Raw genomic sequence first — 17,057 nt, 5'->3', positions numbered from 1 at the left:
TGCAATCTACAATACTTCTCTTTTTTAAAACTGTTTATTGTTGTGGTTGCATTTATCCCATAGTTCTGAAGTTCAAATGTGAAATTTGTTATCAGGTGTGTTATCAGGTCACATTCCAAAACCATTTTCCAATTTCCTATTGCTGGATAAGGTAAATTAAAAATAATGAAATCCTTTTCACTAAAAGGCAATGCACACAAATAAAACCATGAGGTGAAATCTGTCAGTATTTATTCTACAACCCATTCCGGTTTTCATAACAGATCAAGTGGGATTAATGATCACATATAGACAGCAAGCAAATAACCATGACATGTTTGAACGTGATCTCAATTAACAATTTTGTTTTTTTAGATTTGCCATTATGGCCAAAAAAAAAATAAATCATCTTTGCCCTTTCTCCTCATCAGCTGCAAAAGAAACTTCATTTGACTGTTTTATTTTTACATACATACAGAATTTAATGGTAACAGTATTACATCAGCTTTGCTTCACTAAGCACTCAGAAACCTTTCAGTGTTGATAAAAAAAAGTGCTCGTTTTGATGAATAAGCCTGGAAAATAAATACCGGAAAAGGGGAACATTTCACATTCAATCCTTAAAACTGGTGAAAGCGTATTCCTCAAACAAAGGTTTGAAATCATTCAAGAAATTGGGGGAAATCGTTTTGAATAGTTCCCTCGGCTTAAACTGTTACAAAAACACACAGCTGTCGTGAAATATGTGGCATGTACAACAGCACCACAGCAAACCGGTTGAACGAATCTGATCAAGCTGGCGAAGATGCGGTGGGCACAGTCGGACCCGTTAAAGAGAAATTGAAAACGGCGGCGAGCGGTCACATGTGGGTTCAAAGCTAAACGGGGCAGCGGGTCATTTTTTGACGCGTACGTCACACACATAATGTCATGTACTGTGACATACAATGGGAGTACAAACATGACCACGGAGCAGTTGCTATTGTTTGTCTGCACACGTGCGGATGTCCGCAAGGTTTACCGACGCTTCAGTCTGATGCAGATCATGAAACATTCTTTGCGTTTTCCTTCCCGACCAACCCCGCCCCTCGCCCCATCGGCTTCATCCCTTAGTGCTGTAGCTCCTTCATCCTGTTGAGAGCCGAACCGGCCTTGAACCATTCGATCTGCGTTTCGTTGAAGCTGTGGTTGAGTTCCAAGACGTCTTCGGTGCCGTCGCTGTGCTTCACGACGGCGCTCAAAGACTGGCAGGTGAAACATGTCTCATTAGTAAAGCTGAATTTAAAAAGCAGGGCTAAGCAGACGATTCCGAATTAATGCTAAGTTCTTCCCTTTCATATTCATGTTTAGGTGCTCGGAAATTCAACCAAAAAAGTCTGAGAACCACTGATCTAGCCAAAGAGGAAAATGTTTGGAGAGAACTTCAAAAGCATCCACTCACCTTTCCGGGAGTTAAGGTTTCGAGTCCTTTAATGGAGATCTTGTCATCAGGGCAGATTTTATCATAATCTGACGGGTTGCTGAAGGTCAGAGGCAGCAGGCCCTGCTTCTTAAGATTAGTTTCTACAAAGGATGCAAAACGTCAGCCAAGCTGCATGGTGAAAAAGCAGCGCTTCACATTGTGTTGCTCTACCGTGGATTCTAGCAAAGCTCTTCACAATAATGGCTCTTCCTCCAAGATGTCTGGGCTCCAGCGCGGCGTGCTCTCTGCTGGAGCCCTCGCCGTAGTTGTCGTCACCCACCACCACCCACGACACGCTGTTGGCCTGCACAAAACGCCGAGACCTTGTCCTTGTTGTTCCCCAAAAAACTGGAAGTCAGTCCCTCTTGAGTTCTCACCTTGTAATGCCGGGCCACGTCGGGCACACCGCCGTACTCCCCCGTCAGGTGGTTCTTCACCGAGTTGATGGCGTCGTTCTCGCTGTTGACGGCGCCGATTAGCATGTTGTTGGAGATGTTATCCAAGTGGCCGCGGAACTTCAGCCAAGGACCGGCGGCGCTGATGTGATCCGTGGTGCACTTGCCCTTCACCTGCAACACAGAACATCTTCCTTAATGTTGTCCACGGCAGCAGGTTGCTCATGTTTGACGATCTGACCTTGATGAGAACCCTGAGGTCCTCCAGGTCTTTGCCGCTCCACTGGTCAAAGGGCTCCAGCAACTGCAGTCGGTTGCTCTGAGGGCTGACGTCCACTTTGAGGCCTTTGCTGTCAGCAGGCGGGTGCTGGTAGGTGTCCTCACCCGGGTCAAAGTCTCTAGCGGGGAGCTCGTCTCCAGTAGGGGGCTCTAACTTGAATTTCTCACCATTGGCGGCCGTCAGGTAGTCGGTCTCCGGGTTGAAGTTGAGAGTTCCGGCGATGGCTAAAGCTGTGACAATCTAAAACAAATGACACACGAGACATCAAGGAACTGTATTAAAATAATGGCGAACACATTTTTTGAGTGGGGTTACCTCAGGGGATGTGACAAAGGCGTGCGTTGCAGGGTTAGCGTCATTCCTGGCTGTGAAGTTTCTGTTGAACGAAGTGACGATGGTGTTCTTCTCGCCTTTTTTCACATCACGTCTGCCCACAAACAAGCAATGTTAGCGCCAAAGTGACCCCCGTGTGAAGAATTTGCTCGCAGGGTTTCATCCCACCTGTCCCACTGTCCAATGCAGGGTCCGCAAGCGTTGGCCAAGACGACACCTCCGACGTCACCGAGGATCTTGGACTACATCGGAACAACAATGTGAGATTCTGATCTTAATCGGCAATTTAAGACATAAAAGTGTCTCTTTGTGCAGCGTCACTCACGTAACCATCTCTTTCGATAGTGGCGCGGATCTGCTCTGAGCCGGGCGTGACTGTGAATTGAGCTTTGCACTTCAGGCCTTTGTCCAAAGCCTGCTTTGCCACAGACGCGGCGCGGCCCATGTCCTCATAGCTGGAGTTGGTGCAGCTGCCGATCAAACCTAAAACAACCAAACAAGCGTTTATAAGGTTTTTTTTTTTTCTAGTAGTCAATGTTTTATATGCCGGTGAGGAAACCATTTTCTGTACACGCAGCCCGAAAAAAAAAAAACTTTTTACCAACTTTAACCTCCAGTGGCCAGCCATTCTTCTGGGCCACGGAACCGACGTCAGCTACTGGGTGAGCCAGGTCGGGGGTGAATGGACCGTTGATGTGTGGCTTTAGCTGCAAAAAAAAAATATTAAAATCTGCACATTTACAATAGAGCAAACAAATTGCTATTAATTTCTTGTCATTTTAAGTGAAAACACGATGTCAGGATTATAAGATTTTGTTGCTGCGTAACATTTAGTTTTTTTGTTTACACTTAATTTAGCTCATGTTAAATATAATCAATGAACTGTATTTAGTAACGCCAAAGTCCAATGGTTGATTGACTGATTGTATGAAACAAGTTACATTGTATTGATCAATGAACAGCCTGTTAGAGAGAGATTGTATGAGGCCTTAAAAGACTTTGGGGATCACGGAAAAAAAAAAATGCACCAAATTAATGACTCTAAAATGTAATCCACCCTGCTTTGTAAGCAACATTACCTAGTGAAAGATTTTAGGTCAAATATGACATACGGGAAATGTAACGTGATCTTAAAAATAAGGACTGACCTCATCCAGATTGATCTCAATGACCTGGTCGTACTCGCAGCCTTTGTCTGGCACCAGCAGATCGGAGTTCTCGTTAGCAAGAGCAGCGATCTCTGAGGGGGATGTGATTAAATATTAACATCTCATCCAAAATTCTGATTCGGTGGCGAAAAGGTAAATAACGTACGTCCACGTCCAGTCTTCTCCAGATAGGTCCTCATGCGGTGGTTGTAGGGGAACACTGAGGTAGTTGCGCCGATTTCTGCTCCCATGTTGCAAATGGTGGCCATTCCTGTGCACGAACAACATGAGTGATTTCATTACAGGATACTAACGGACCATTTTCCTTTTGAAAAAGACGCACCAGTGCAGGAAATTGAGTCAACACCCGGTCCGTGATACTCTACGATAGCTCCGGTGCCGCCTTTCACCGTCAGAATGCCAGCCACCTTCAAGATGACGTCTTTTGGTGATGTCCAGCCAGAGAGAGAACCCGTCAGCCTCACCCCGATCACCTTTAAACAAATGAGGATGAGTGCTAAGAAGTGCAGAAGGAGTGTTTTTATTTTTACCACGATCAAAGTCTCTGTGTGGGAGGCGCATGTTCGCACGGGTTGTGAAATTTATGCGTTAACTAGCAAAGCGACTTTCTGAATGAGCGTGCCAGAAAATGCTTCTCTGCTGACCTTGGGACATTTTAGCTCCCAGGGGATCCCCGCCATGACATCCACAGCATCAGCGCCTCCGACTCCGATGCAGATGGCACCAAGCCCGCCACCGTTTGGGGTGTGCGAATCTGTGCCGATAAGCATCACACCTGGATAGGCGTAGTTCTCCAAAATGATCTAAATGGAAAACATTTCTCAGCTAAAATTGCAGATGCACTTCCATTAAAATTCAAGCTTACATCCTAATTCTTCACCTGATGGATGATTCCAGAACCCGGTTTCCAGAAACCAACTCCATATTTTGCACCGGCACTTGCAAGGAAGTTGTAGACCTCTTGGTTTACTTCCTGGTTTGAAATGATACTTTTCTTTCATCCACTCATTCTAAACAGCATCCATGGATGGTGCCCAGGCCAAACTCACCTTCGCCCTGGCGAGATCCTGATCGCCACCGATCTGGGCTTCGATCAGGTGATCACAGTGGATGGTGGAAGGAACTGCCACCTGCGGCAGGCCACTGCTGATGAACTGGAGCATGGCCATCTGCGCGGTGGCGTCCTGCATGGCCACGCGGTCAGGACGAAGGCGGAGGTAGGTGCGCCCTCGATCGATGTCCTGGTTGTGGGGGTCATCAAGGTGGCCGTATACGATCTTCTCTGACAGGGTGAGAGGTCGGTTGAGTCTGGGTGTGAAGAATGAGAGCAGGTGACTTTTGTTAGAAGTCAGAAGGACAAGGGAGTTCTTTCTGTTTTGCAGTTGCTACTTTGTGCCCAAATATATTTTTTCCCCAAAAATGGTCATTTTCAGGGGGATTAGTGTCACTTATCTATAGAGAATTGAGAATAAACCCCTACTATTCAGACTCAAGTTATTTCTGTGACCACTGTGGGTTTTTCTTTCACAAACAGAAACCCCCAAAAATGATCTATGTGTGCATTTCAAATTGCGAGTACAGAAACTGTACCAAGATGCAAACAAACATAAAAGCAGTGATGCGCGACAGCAATATGCAGGTAGGCGCTAACCTCTTTCGCACAACGTCAACATTGGACTGGAGCGTCTCATAGCTGACGAAGGAAGTGGGCTCGAAGCGGCTCATGGACACTTGGGCTTTGGCTCTGTAAGCGGCCGCCACATGCAGACGCCGTGCGCCATGGCCCAGAGCAAGCTGGGGACAACAGCAAAGACATTCATAAGTCGGAAAGAAAAGCAAATCCATTTTTGCATTAGGGTTAGTGTAAAATGTGCCGCAGAACTAAATTCATGGGGGGGAAAAATGATGACTGTGTACTTTTATGCTTGAAATGTCATCTTTGCCATCATATGACTTAATTCTGAGAGTACATTTTATCATTTGAATGAGGCCATAGTAGTTCTGCTGTTTTTCTAGATTTACAAGATAATGATGGCTTTAATATGACTTTGTTTTCATGAGAAGAGGCACCGGCGAACCACAAATCAAGAACGGCCACTAATATGGTTCAAACGGCAATGTACAAATGTATATGCAGCAAAAATAAAGCTACATTTGTAGTCGTTCCATCAACCAATTTAGAATTTAATGTAATTTCTCAAAAAAATAAAAAGAAAGAAGAAATCTGATCTTAACTTATATGATATATGAAGTCTGTATAGTGTAGAATTTTAATGCAAATGTATTGAATAATGCACTGTCCCCTGCACAGCTGTGAAAAGTGTTTTGGTCTATCATTCTCTTCTCCTTTACGTCTAACCTTGTGGTTAACCTTGTCAAATACGATTGAACTCCGTGCATTGTATGAAACGAATTAAATAAATTGTAATATTCAACACTTAGTCACTACGGCATCAAAAATAAATGCATGGTGTTATTTTTCAAAAGTCATCGCGATGTAAGTTGTTGCCCTCTGAATGCGCTCAGAGGGACACGATGACCCGGCTAGCTAGCTGCTACCGGCTACGAGCCGCAGATCGCGTCCCAAAAGCGTTTTATTCCCTCGGACACGTAACGATCGAGGATGATAATGCAAAACGTCAACATGACAGACTTCACATCCTCCGCGACAGGACGAATATAAGCGAACGTCCCATACCTGAAGCCGTGCAACGGTGAGACAGTAAGTTGCCATTTTGTTCACTGACAAAGATGTGGCGATCCCAAGTAACGTCACAGTTTTTAAATGGTAAGGCTCGCTAGTCCTTAAAGAACAAAAATATATATTACTATAGTTTTTTTCGTGCTTACTTAAAGTGTACAGTTACTCCGGCGTATTAACATGCAAATGATTAAAACGCTAAATTTAGTGGAACAGTTTAACGTATTTTCAGATAAACATCTGGCAGAAATTTAAAATGTGGTGGTGTTCTTTTTTATGTAGCTGAAAGGATATGCACATTTGTGGTTGTGGTTTTCTTTGGCAACATTCGTTATATCACAATACCATAAAAATGTGTAATTGTTCAAATATATTATAATTGTAGAAATATGGGATTTTTTTTTATAAAAGACGTGAGCATTAAATGAACAATAAAGAACTGTAGTTCACATTTTAGACACTGAGAGGCGGTATTGTAAAATCGACGTAGTGTGGTTTACCGTGTTGCGAACAACGGGTTCAAAGGTGAAAGTTGACTCTGCGCCGCTACGCTAGCGTTACGTTAGCCAACAATGGCAAAGCATCATCCAGATTTGATATTTTGTAGAAAACAAGCCGGTGTTGGTATGTTTTATTTTTTGCCTCGATGTATACAACATATTACGTATTTTCCCTTGAGTGGCTGTTCTTGGCCACGTTTTGAATGAGCTAATGCTATTTGCTAACGGTTGCTGCATGGACTTCATTAAAACTTACCTTCGGAGCTGGCGTATCGAGGTTAATGTATGTATAAGGAGCATTGCTGTCTTATTAAATACATATTTTGTATATAAGCAGGCGTTAATGTGCGGAGTATACATGTTTACGACGAAATAAAGTGAAATTAACGGGTGACTAACTTTTTTTTTCAATTTTGCAGCCATCGGGAGGCTTTGCGAAAAATGTAAGTATTTTCCTTCCTTATCTCTTATTCTTTGTATGTATCCACTTGGTGAATATGCCTATTGTGCTGTTACATATATTGTTATTTTTATTACGGATAAATTAATATTTAAATTATATATCCAACTATGAAATAAGTACCGAGTGAGGTTCCACTTTTATGCAATAGAATAGAACTTTATTTGTATAGCGCATTTCACAACAGCTTGAGCTGTAACAAAGTACTTTACATATGTTGTAATATAAATTAGCGAAAAAATGGAACACAAATATAATCACATATACTTTGGATACCAGAAGAACAGAGACACTCTCATGTTGAATTGAAATCCCAAAACAAAAATGTGTCTTCAAACGAGTTTTAAAAGTCTTCGAAGAGGGCGCTTGCCTAACATTTGATGGAAGAAAAGAAAAGGAGATGGAAGAAAAGGCTCACTTCCCTCTGAAGGTCTGCCTAGTCCTCGGCACCTCCAGCTTCATTTGGGCGGCAGACCTGAGGCAGCAGGAAGTTTTGTGGGGTGGAGGAGCTCAGAGAAGTACACTGGGTGTATGTGCTCCCTCTTCCGAGCTCCAGTTAAAAGGCGGGGCGCTTGGAAATATTTGCTGCCTTGCACGCACTAGTGCGGACTCCGCTCTCATTTTGGACATGGCACCAATGGAGAGAATTTGAGAGGAAACATTAGACCCTTCGGCTCCCACCAGTCCCTCGTTAAAAACACTCGTCATGGTGTTGTTTTTTAAAGTCACCTGCGTGGCGTGTCCCATCTCAAAATGTAAACCACTCGTCACCCTTGAAATGTTCACTGCACACGCGTGCATGCTTGCTTGTCCTTTCGAACACCGGGGCCTCGACCACAGCAGCGTAAGTACACTTTTTGTAAAAATCTTGGAATAACATGCCAGTGTGCACCTCATAAAAGTGTTTGCTATGCACATCTTAGGTCTAGTTTAACCCAACATGAATTTACCCATGTGTTGAAAATATTGCCATAAATATGAATTATATCAAGATAGAGGTGTGTATTTATTTATTTTTTGCTTTTTTAGCAAGCTAAACTCATTAATTACCACCACATGTAAAATTATTGAAGTCTATATCAATATAGAAGTGTGAGATATACTATATATTTTTTGTATTTACATTTTTTTTTGTAGCTCTTATGTTTTTGCAAGCTAAACTTATTACTACCACACTTAAAATTATTGAAGCCTACTCCTCCTAATGCAAAGAACATTATGCCTAACCAACTATATATTTGTATCATTTTCTCTCTTAAGGTGACGGCAAGTGTGTCATCTGTGATTCGTATGTGAGGCCATGCACACTGGTCCGTATCTGCGACGAGTGCAACTACGGCTCCTACCAGGGACGCTGCGTCATCTGCGGAGGGCCGGGAGTGTCTGACGCCTACTACTGTAAAGAGTGCACCATCCAGGAGAAAGATGTCAGTTGTCAGACATTTCACACCATCACGGAGCAACCGGAATGCGCCGCATCCACTGACACTCTGTTGTTCTCTTCTTTTACAGCGAGATGGCTGTCCTAAGATTGTGAATTTAGGAAGCTCGAAAACAGATCTGTTCTACGAAAGGAAGAAGTATGGCTTCAAGAAGAGGTGAAGACGCTGTCATCGTCGGGCTGTGATCTTCATTTTAAGTCTCGTAGTTGCACGTTTGCAAGTTTCTGGCAACATTTTTTTTTGGTGACCTCAATTTGTTAAATGATTTCAATAAAAGCTCTTTTATAATGCTTTGTGTCAAATATTTAAAGTATTCTCTTAGCTTTCTGGCGTACCCACATGAAACTGATTACATTTTTTAATCAATTCCTTGTGGGTATGCGAGTACGTTGATATGGAAATTGCACATTCTCACCACTGTGTTAAAGTGGTTATCTTGTATTGGCAGCTCTGTAGCAGAAGACCAAGGAAAGAAAATAAGTCAAGATTTTCTCAACAAGGCTTTATTTATACACAATGTATATAATATACATGAATGTAACCACACTGAAAAAGTCAAAGACGGTACTAAACAAACATGGAAACTGAAAGTTTAAAAAGAAACATCCTCAAACGTCAACATATTTCCGAAAGAAGGCAGGTATGCAATCTGGACTGTAGCAGAAAGCAACTAACTTTTAGAAAACAGTTTCAGTTAACCTATTTTCCAAGTCAACCTGATATTATTACAGTGCGATTCTGGAGAACTCTACTTGAAGTGTGCACTTGAATATGAATAAGGCTGGAAGAATATTCCTGTACTAAAATACTTAATAGTACAAAACTAATTGAAGGACGCGCAACAGTATGGAATAAAACAAAACTTTTTTTTTTTTTAAACAATTAATAGTTTCTATATTATGCTTAATGTGGTTTTGAAATGAATTAGATGGGGGTGTTCATGAACTAATTTTCACCTCATCATAAACATTCGAAAATGGCATTACAAAGGGAACAAGATGATGTCCAAGCACATAACATTAAATGTTTTACAATGATGAAAAAGCGAAAAAGAAAAAAACAAGACTGGTGCTTCCTGTTGTCTTTTCACTGGATGTGAAACGATATGGGGATACAACTAAGTACAATTATAGGCAACAACTATTTACATGACATGCATTGATGGCGTTTGCACAGGTCACACTTACACAGAAGTGCGACCATTGTGAGTTGTCCCACTCACCCACCTCCCACACACACAAACAAACAAAACCAGGACAATGTAACTCCCTGAATAAATGTCAGTATTTTCCACCTGCTTAAATTTTTTGGGGAAAAAAATGTGATTTTTTTTTTTTTAATATGAAAAGTGGAAGCAACCTGGAATAATTTGTCCCCATGTCAAACTATTGCAATCGCTACATAAGTATTGTAAATAATCTTGAAAAAAAAAAGATGTAACAATAACGATAAAAGCTCCTTATTGTGTCATGAAAAAAAATGATCTCCTATAGCGGATATGATAAAAGCAAAGAACATGAGAAGCACTTGACTTGAACTCTCAACATTCACGTTCTGCTCCTCTTGCTCCTCCTCATCGTTTTGAACCTTTTTCTTTCCCACCTCCAAACCTCACAATTTGCTTTATTTATTCATACTTGAGAAAAATAAATCATGTAGTCTATCAGTCTTCTGGCGCCGCACTTAAAAGAGAAGAGAAGAAGGATGAGTGAGACGCAATTGTTGTGGCCATTGCATCATGTTGCGTTTGTGTAATGACTTGGAACAGTTCACAAGGTGACCACAGCAGGAAAACACACCCACGCTCTGGTCTGAAAGGGTATTACGTTCCTTCCCCCACCCTTTGTTAGGCAGTTGCGTTAATATAAATATGTATAAGTATAGCCACCAAAGAGGATGCGCCAATGCATCCTTGTGCTACGGGCAAGTCATTCACAAATGTTTTTTTTTTTTTTTTTCAGTCCCCTTACAATTTTCCAAATTTGGCCTCGTAATTCCCCACGATGTTCTTGTAGCGGCCGCACTCCTTGCGCAGGTCCGCCACCTCCGTCCTTAGGGCCGAGTTCTCCCGTTCCAGGAACGCCGCTCGCACGGTGATCTGGTTCTCCTTGAGCCTGCGGGCGTCACGTGAGCGCTTGGCAGCCACGTTGTTCTTCTTTCGCCTCTGCCAGTACTTGTCATCCTAAAAGAACGTGCATTACAATGATTCTGAGTTGTGTGATCATGTCTGCTCGTTTGCGTTTATTCTATGGCTTTAAAACTGCTATTTATTTATTTATTTTAATTAATTTATTTATTTTTAGTTAATTTATTGATTAATGTATTTATTTACATTTATTAATTCATTTTAATTAATTAATTTATTTTAATTAATTTATTTATTTATATAAACCCAGTTCTGCTAGGTTGATAATTTGGGTTAAAAAACAAAATGAAAAATACACATCAGGAAGAGGAAATGTGGGATGTCTCAACTAAGCCAACATTGAAATTCTATCCAGATCACGGGTCAACATACCCAACTCCAGTCAGGTCAGAGTTCACCATTCCAAAGTGTTCCAGGGCAAGATAAATTTAGCTTTAAACTTACTAAGTGGTTGAATGGCCTTGAGAACCATCATCTCAGTCTTTCCTCTTGAAGGGAAAAAATAAAGTCGCACAAAAAAGGCAATATTTACTATTAATGGCTTGTTTATGCTTTCAAATTCCACTGGTCCAACTCATTCTATCCCGCTAAGAACAATTTCCATTTTAGCAGCATTCTTGGGGAAAATATTTCTTCCCTGTCAACATGGTGGCCAAATTCATGTCAACAAAGAGTCACTGCTGAGTCACTGTGAGACAAAATGGCTAATCTGCGTAGGACGGCTGCCTTCGCTGGAGTACACATCAATGTGGCAAGTGGCATTTCTAAGAATTTTATTTAGGTGGTTTTGTTTATGTGTTAGACGCTCGCAGCGCTTTAGAACAAAACGAAAAAAAAATCAACAAGCGTCTACGCAAAACTGAGCAAATTCGATGATCGACTAGCAAAAATTTTGTGAAGTTTTCATGGTGAATTTTGCACATCTGTTTTGCTTGCTACATTGTTACCACACTTCCTGTTAAAATGCCACTTCACCACAGTATGAGTCAACATGTAACTTTATGAGTTCCTTCAACTGGTTTTCACCCCTTTTTTTTTTTTAAACAAAAAATACCTCCTAAAAAAATTATTTGGCCAGCATAATGACCAACATTGAAAAACAGCAGGAAAGACGATTTAAAAATTAATTGTACTAGTTAAATCCAACTGAACTGTACTTAACACATTTAACATATACCATGCTTTTAAGAATTACTGAGTTTTTTTGGGGGGAGTTTAATCATGATAATAGAGATTTAAAGGACGAAACGATGACACCCCTTGTGCATTGCATACCTTCTGTTCTTCAGGAACAAATATTTTCTTGGCCTTCTTAATCATAGGCTGAGGCTTGAGATCTTCATCGGTGAACTTGTGCTTGCGAGGGTCGAACAGGTCGCCCCCCGGTACACTCGACAGGACCAGGTCGGTGGGGTCCGGCTCGTAGTTGACGTCAACCTGGATGTCGTCGGGGTCTATGGCGCCCGGGCTCGCTCTCTCTGTATCTGTTGTTACTTCTGAGAAGTAGAAGAATTATTTATTACTGTGGATGTTGTGAGCAGAGGTTTAAAAAGTTCAGTTTCCACTCACCTGCTGTGACATCACACGTGATGTCAGTCTCGCTGTTTGTGATGATCACCACCTCTTCAACGCACTTGACCAGCTCGTTAACCGGCAGCAGGGATGTGTCGGCCAGCGTCGCCGTCCCCTGCTCCGTCTTGACTGCGTCTTCTTCGGGCGAGGGGGCGATGCCGTTCTCCATGAGGAACTCCTCGAGGTCCATGTACTCCAAGTGGAAGTTCTCACCGTCGTAGGGAATGGTCTTCTCCCAGATAGCGGGGGTGAGGGCGGCCGACGGCCCCATCCCGCTGCCTCCTCCGCTGAGGTCGGCATCGTCATCCAATCCCAACTTCTCCTTATCGGTGTCTAGCACAGAAAATGAAGACAGTAAGACTCCATAGTGAGTTAACGTGTATCTAGGTGGAAGGCACGTTTGGAAATGTGAATAAAATGCACACTTTCTAGCCCAGTCATTATGAACACTCAACAGACGGCACTTATTTTGCTTAATTTATTTGGATATATTCGCCGCACCAAGTCAAGTATTGAATGGCCTCTTTTGTGACAACAGCTGGCAAGTATTATCATAGACAACAATACATATAGATATAAACGCCTTTTTGAGTGCATTGAGGAGACAAGGATCAAGTTGAGTTTTCACATCTGTACATTTTCTGTCCTCTGCACGGTTGTTCAGAGCAAAACGTGTTTCAGACAACTCTGACAATAGCACACGCGTCTGAATAATGCATATGGCAGTTTTATTGCAATTTTGTGGTTTCTAGCATTTCTCCCTGAAGCCTTGTCCCTATTCTAGAAACAAATACACGCATACATTTAGTGTTGATAAAAAGTACTTAGCAAACACAGAAGGGCAACCTATTCAAAGTTTTGGGTTCACGAAAACAAACCAAAGGATGTATGGATAGGACAGCAAGTGCGATATCACAACGCCTTTTAACAAACGTGGGAATGTCTGCCTCTCTCCGATTTAAATTCATTTTTAAATGTTTCAAACAAGCCTGTAGGGTGAGGCAAGTAAAAGAAAATCGACATGCAAAAGTACATCGTGTTCCACATCAAACGGCCTGACTAAACGGTGCGTACAGTAGCGCGGTAATGTTTATGGTAATGTTAGTACATTTTCTTGTTAAACTTATTTTTCATTTGATTTTTTTAGGTTAAAGCTACCAATGTGACCGTATTGCCATGGCATCATACCGTCGTCACCGGCCAGGATATTCGGCGGAGGCATTGCCATGATTTTCTTCAGAACAACCGGGAACGAGGTGGGGGCCCCGTTGGCCGTTTCCAACGTGACGACGATCGGTTCCACCGACATTTTCCCCTCGCTGTTGGCGCACTTTGCTCGCGTTGGGAAAAAAAAGCCTTTCAGGTTTGTAACTTTTGCTCGGCTGTCAAATGAACACTGTCTAGTATAACTATCCGCGCGTTTGGTTATCAGGAAAGATTAGAGCAAACTGCATTCGCCGACAGTGTTGGTACGCTTCCAAACAAGATAAGGCGGACCGGAGGTTTTGCTGTGCACAATAAGCCACACCCCTTCACTGTGCCGATTGGTCGAATTGTCATAAATATTAATGAGAAACTCTGCGATTAGTTGGATTTACATTTTAAGCCAATGGGAGACGTCATATCAAACAGCAGAGTTGTCATTGGTTGACCGAGTTATATATATTACAGAAAAAACCTGTCACGAGGAAAACAACACATTCTTTAAGGCGGGGAATCATACAGTTGACGGTACTGTAAAGAAAACGCACTCGTTTTAAATACATAATAAATAATAATAGAGCAACATTTTAAAAAGAAAAAAATACAATAAATTCGAATTTAAACCCCTTTTTTAACTAATCCATCTGCTACTCATTAATTATATAGGAAAACGGTAGTAGAAGTACATAGCATATGCTTTATTTCTTGTGGGTGGGCCAAGCGCAGCGATCACATGTGCAGCAGCCGTGTTACATGCCAACATACCAAAAGGTGTCATGCACTGAACATGCATGGAGGCGCTGTAGTGCACAGTGACAGAGCTAAGTTAACAAAGGAGCTCTCAAGGTCGACTCGTGCAACATTTCACCAGTATACAACTACGGTTGACAATGAACAGTTTAATGGTCAAATGACCTAAATGTCTTTTTCAAACTTCCTCAATTTGGCTAAAACAAACCGTGGACCTTTTTTATGAAATAAATGGACTTCATCCATGTTTTATAGCACGTTTGTCCTCATTTGGGTCAGAGGTGAACTGGAGCAGTCAATTCCAAGACATGTATAGACAAAAAAAAACATCTGTAACTCATATTCATATCAATGGACAATAGAAACTCCGCACAGAAAGGAAGGAGCCGAACCTGTGAACCTCCGAAATGTGAGTCAGACATCACATGACATCATTTCTCGTGCTTTTGATAAACAAATGTTGGAAGTTGGAAGAAAGGGAGGTGTTCCTCAAATTTTGCTTGTGTCACGGTGACTCTCCTTTTGCCACAACACAATAATCAGGCCAAAGAAGTCAAAAAGTCAAATATAAAAGCTGTGCCATGCCTTAATTTCACTCTTAGGAGGTAAAACAAAATAGTGGTTCTCAAACATTTGATATCAAGTATCACCAAAATATAGCAATAAGTACCACCACCATAACCGACATGAAAATACAGTAGCAGGGTAGACCTCTAGTAGGTAGTGGTCATCAAAAATGTGGAGAGGTTTTATACCTAAAAAGTATTTCTAATATTATTGCAAGCCACTGTTACATTTGCACAATTTGAATATTAACATGATTTAAAATTGTTTTAGTCACTGTAATGTTATGCACCGTTTCAACATTCAATTCAGGGAAACGTTTTTTGCATATCACCAGAGAGAACCTGCGTACCACCAGTGACATGCGAACTACACCTTTTTTTTTAACACTATTGTATTACTACAATTGAATAATTGTAAAAGTAAAAAAAAAGTTAAAGTTCAGTCATTCAATTCAAAAAGTGAATTCTGGGTCTGTTTTTATTGTGCTAGAAACACAGAAGATCACTAAAAAGTAGTCGAAAGACTGAAGCACAGACGCCATGCATTAACAGAACACAGCAGACCAAGGCACGGAGACGATATTATGCAATATGGTCAATTAAATAACCAACTAACAGCAGCATGAAAACATCAAAACACAATCCTAAAAGTGTAGTCTATCTTGGACCATCACATCCAACTAAGACTTTGTGAAGACAGGACCAGCAGCTGGACTTTACCTCATGTAATGACATTACTTGACTGTAATTCCCTTTTTAAAAAAAAGGCAGCAACGATTATCAAGCAAAAGCAAAACAGTCACCTCGTGATTGAATACACGCCAGATACACTCCTGCATTCAATCACTTCAGAGCACACTGAATTGATTTACACTTTAATCGAATCGACCGTCACAGCAGCAACGTTTACTTAACTGGTTATATATATAAGAAAGAAAGAAGATTACTAATAAGAAAAATACATAAGACCATAATAAGCCAATAATAATGTAAGTGGATTTGAATAGTAAATTGGCCAGCTAATGATATTTAAATAAACCTCTGTCATTTGCATTTCCCGCAGCGGCATCATGCAAGGACGCTTTTTTTGGGGGGGGGGGGGGGGCGGTGTCGGGGGCCGACAAGTTTCATGAATAAGGCCGGAGGGTCAAGGTCGGAAAGGTACAGGGATCGCGTCCGGAAGGCAGGGGACTGACCGGCAAAAAAGGGGTCAAGTGCCCAGCTCTGATATGTACATGTGCAAACATAAGTATACATATACACACGCATACATACATACAGTGCACGTGTAAATAAACACACTTGTAAATGTACACATAGTGGGTTCTCTGTACTTAGCTTGAAGCTCATGATCAGGGTTATGCAACAGGTACGCAACAGTCTGCTGCCTTTTCTGATAATTTTGTCTGCATGGTGTATTATTTAACATGAGTGCAAAATGGGTGTGTAAGTGTATGTTCTTACTTACCATTTGTGTCAAAGCTGGGTAAAGTAAATGGAGTTTCCAGAAAAGCTCTGAATATCTCTGGGATGTCCGTTGTAGTCATGTCTTTATCCTCAGTTTTTGCACGACTAAAACAACAAACGATATTTGAAAGTCAAAACAAGACGAGCAAAGCTAAGTCAGAGTCCCATTGAAGACTGACAGCTCTGCTGTTAGGGGGAGGGGGGGGAAACACCGTCTGAAACCTTTGTGTAATTACACGCGTTACCTAACAAGGACCGCCCACGTTCACTCTTGGCCAATCAGCTGCTTGGCGTTTCCATGAATGACAGTCGCAAAGCTCGCTTATTGATTCTAAAACGTGTCAATCAACGTAGAGGCGGCCAATCGTAAAACTGTGTCAATGTTACTTAAGGAAGAAAAAAAAACGCTGGTTGCATAAATCGCCTATAGTTCTTAAATGTACACAATACAATTGATTTAATATTTTAATGCAATAGGCATCGCCACCATCCATACAGTGCTTGCTAAATGTATGCTTAATTGTCTGAAGAGAACGAGGCAGACGAAGCCCAAACGTCAACACCCTTCGTGATGCAATCCTTGGACTGTTTTTGAACAACAAACACTCTCTTGATGTTTTGACTTCTTTAAA

General features: G+C 41.6%; 3 protein-coding genes across 6 annotated transcripts; 1 reads left to right on the top strand and 2 right to left on the bottom strand.

The window, feature by feature from the left end:
• Positions 1–214: 214 nt before the first annotated feature.
• Positions 215–6,422, bottom strand: aco2 (aconitase 2, mitochondrial). Its single transcript, XM_088285382.1, has 17 exons — positions 6,317–6,422; positions 5,270–5,412; positions 4,668–4,926; positions 4,499–4,591; positions 4,263–4,421; positions 3,941–4,091; positions 3,764–3,868; positions 3,598–3,689; positions 3,051–3,156; positions 2,775–2,932; positions 2,618–2,691; positions 2,432–2,543; positions 2,078–2,356; positions 1,819–2,010; positions 1,613–1,745; positions 1,421–1,542; positions 215–1,223 (listed from the first exon to the last, which is right to left on the bottom strand). The coding sequence occupies exons 1-17, from the start codon at positions 6,350–6,352 to the stop codon at positions 1,089–1,091; spliced, it is 2,349 nt and encodes a 782-aa protein (XP_088141508.1). The 5' UTR covers positions 6,353–6,422; the 3' UTR covers positions 215–1,088.
• Positions 6,423–6,791: 369 nt separating this feature from the next.
• phf5a (PHD finger protein 5A) lies at positions 6,792–9,011 on the top strand. Its single transcript, XM_088285389.1, has 4 exons — positions 6,792–6,943; positions 7,239–7,262; positions 8,540–8,706; positions 8,792–9,011. Exons 1-4 carry the CDS (start codon positions 6,892–6,894, stop codon positions 8,879–8,881), a joined length of 333 nt encoding a protein of 110 aa, XP_088141515.1. The 5' UTR covers positions 6,792–6,891; the 3' UTR covers positions 8,882–9,011.
• A 1,105-nt stretch (positions 9,012–10,116) lies between these two features.
• On the bottom strand, positions 10,117–16,627 carry tefa (TEF transcription factor, PAR bZIP family member a). 4 transcript variants are annotated; one of them, XM_088285386.1, is made up of 5 exons: positions 16,427–16,627; positions 12,437–12,772; positions 12,143–12,363; positions 10,692–10,903; positions 10,117–10,403 (listed from the first exon to the last, which is right to left on the bottom strand). In XM_088285386.1, the coding sequence occupies exons 1-5, from the start codon at positions 16,503–16,505 to the stop codon at positions 10,385–10,387; spliced, it is 867 nt and encodes a 288-aa protein (XP_088141512.1). In that variant the 5' UTR covers positions 16,506–16,627; the 3' UTR covers positions 10,117–10,384. The 4 variants fall into 4 exon arrangements, with proteins under 4 accessions (XP_088141512.1, XP_088141510.1, XP_088141513.1 ...); XM_088285384.1 differs by lacking the exon at positions 16,427–16,627 and adding an exon at positions 13,628–13,947; XM_088285387.1 differs by having other exon boundaries at positions 10,117–10,903.
• Positions 16,628–17,057: the final 430 nt, after the last annotated feature.

The sequence above is a fragment of the Idiotropiscis lumnitzeri genome, chromosome 20 (assembly GCF_059441095.1).
Source record: "Idiotropiscis lumnitzeri isolate Australia: NSW breed Sydney's pygmy pipehorse chromosome 20, RoL_Ilum_1.0, whole genome shotgun sequence".
Lineage (NCBI taxonomy): Eukaryota > Metazoa > Chordata > Actinopteri > Syngnathiformes > Syngnathidae > Idiotropiscis > Idiotropiscis lumnitzeri.
Note: the sequence above shows the minus strand (reverse complement) of the source record. Positions and strands in the feature narration are given on the sequence as shown.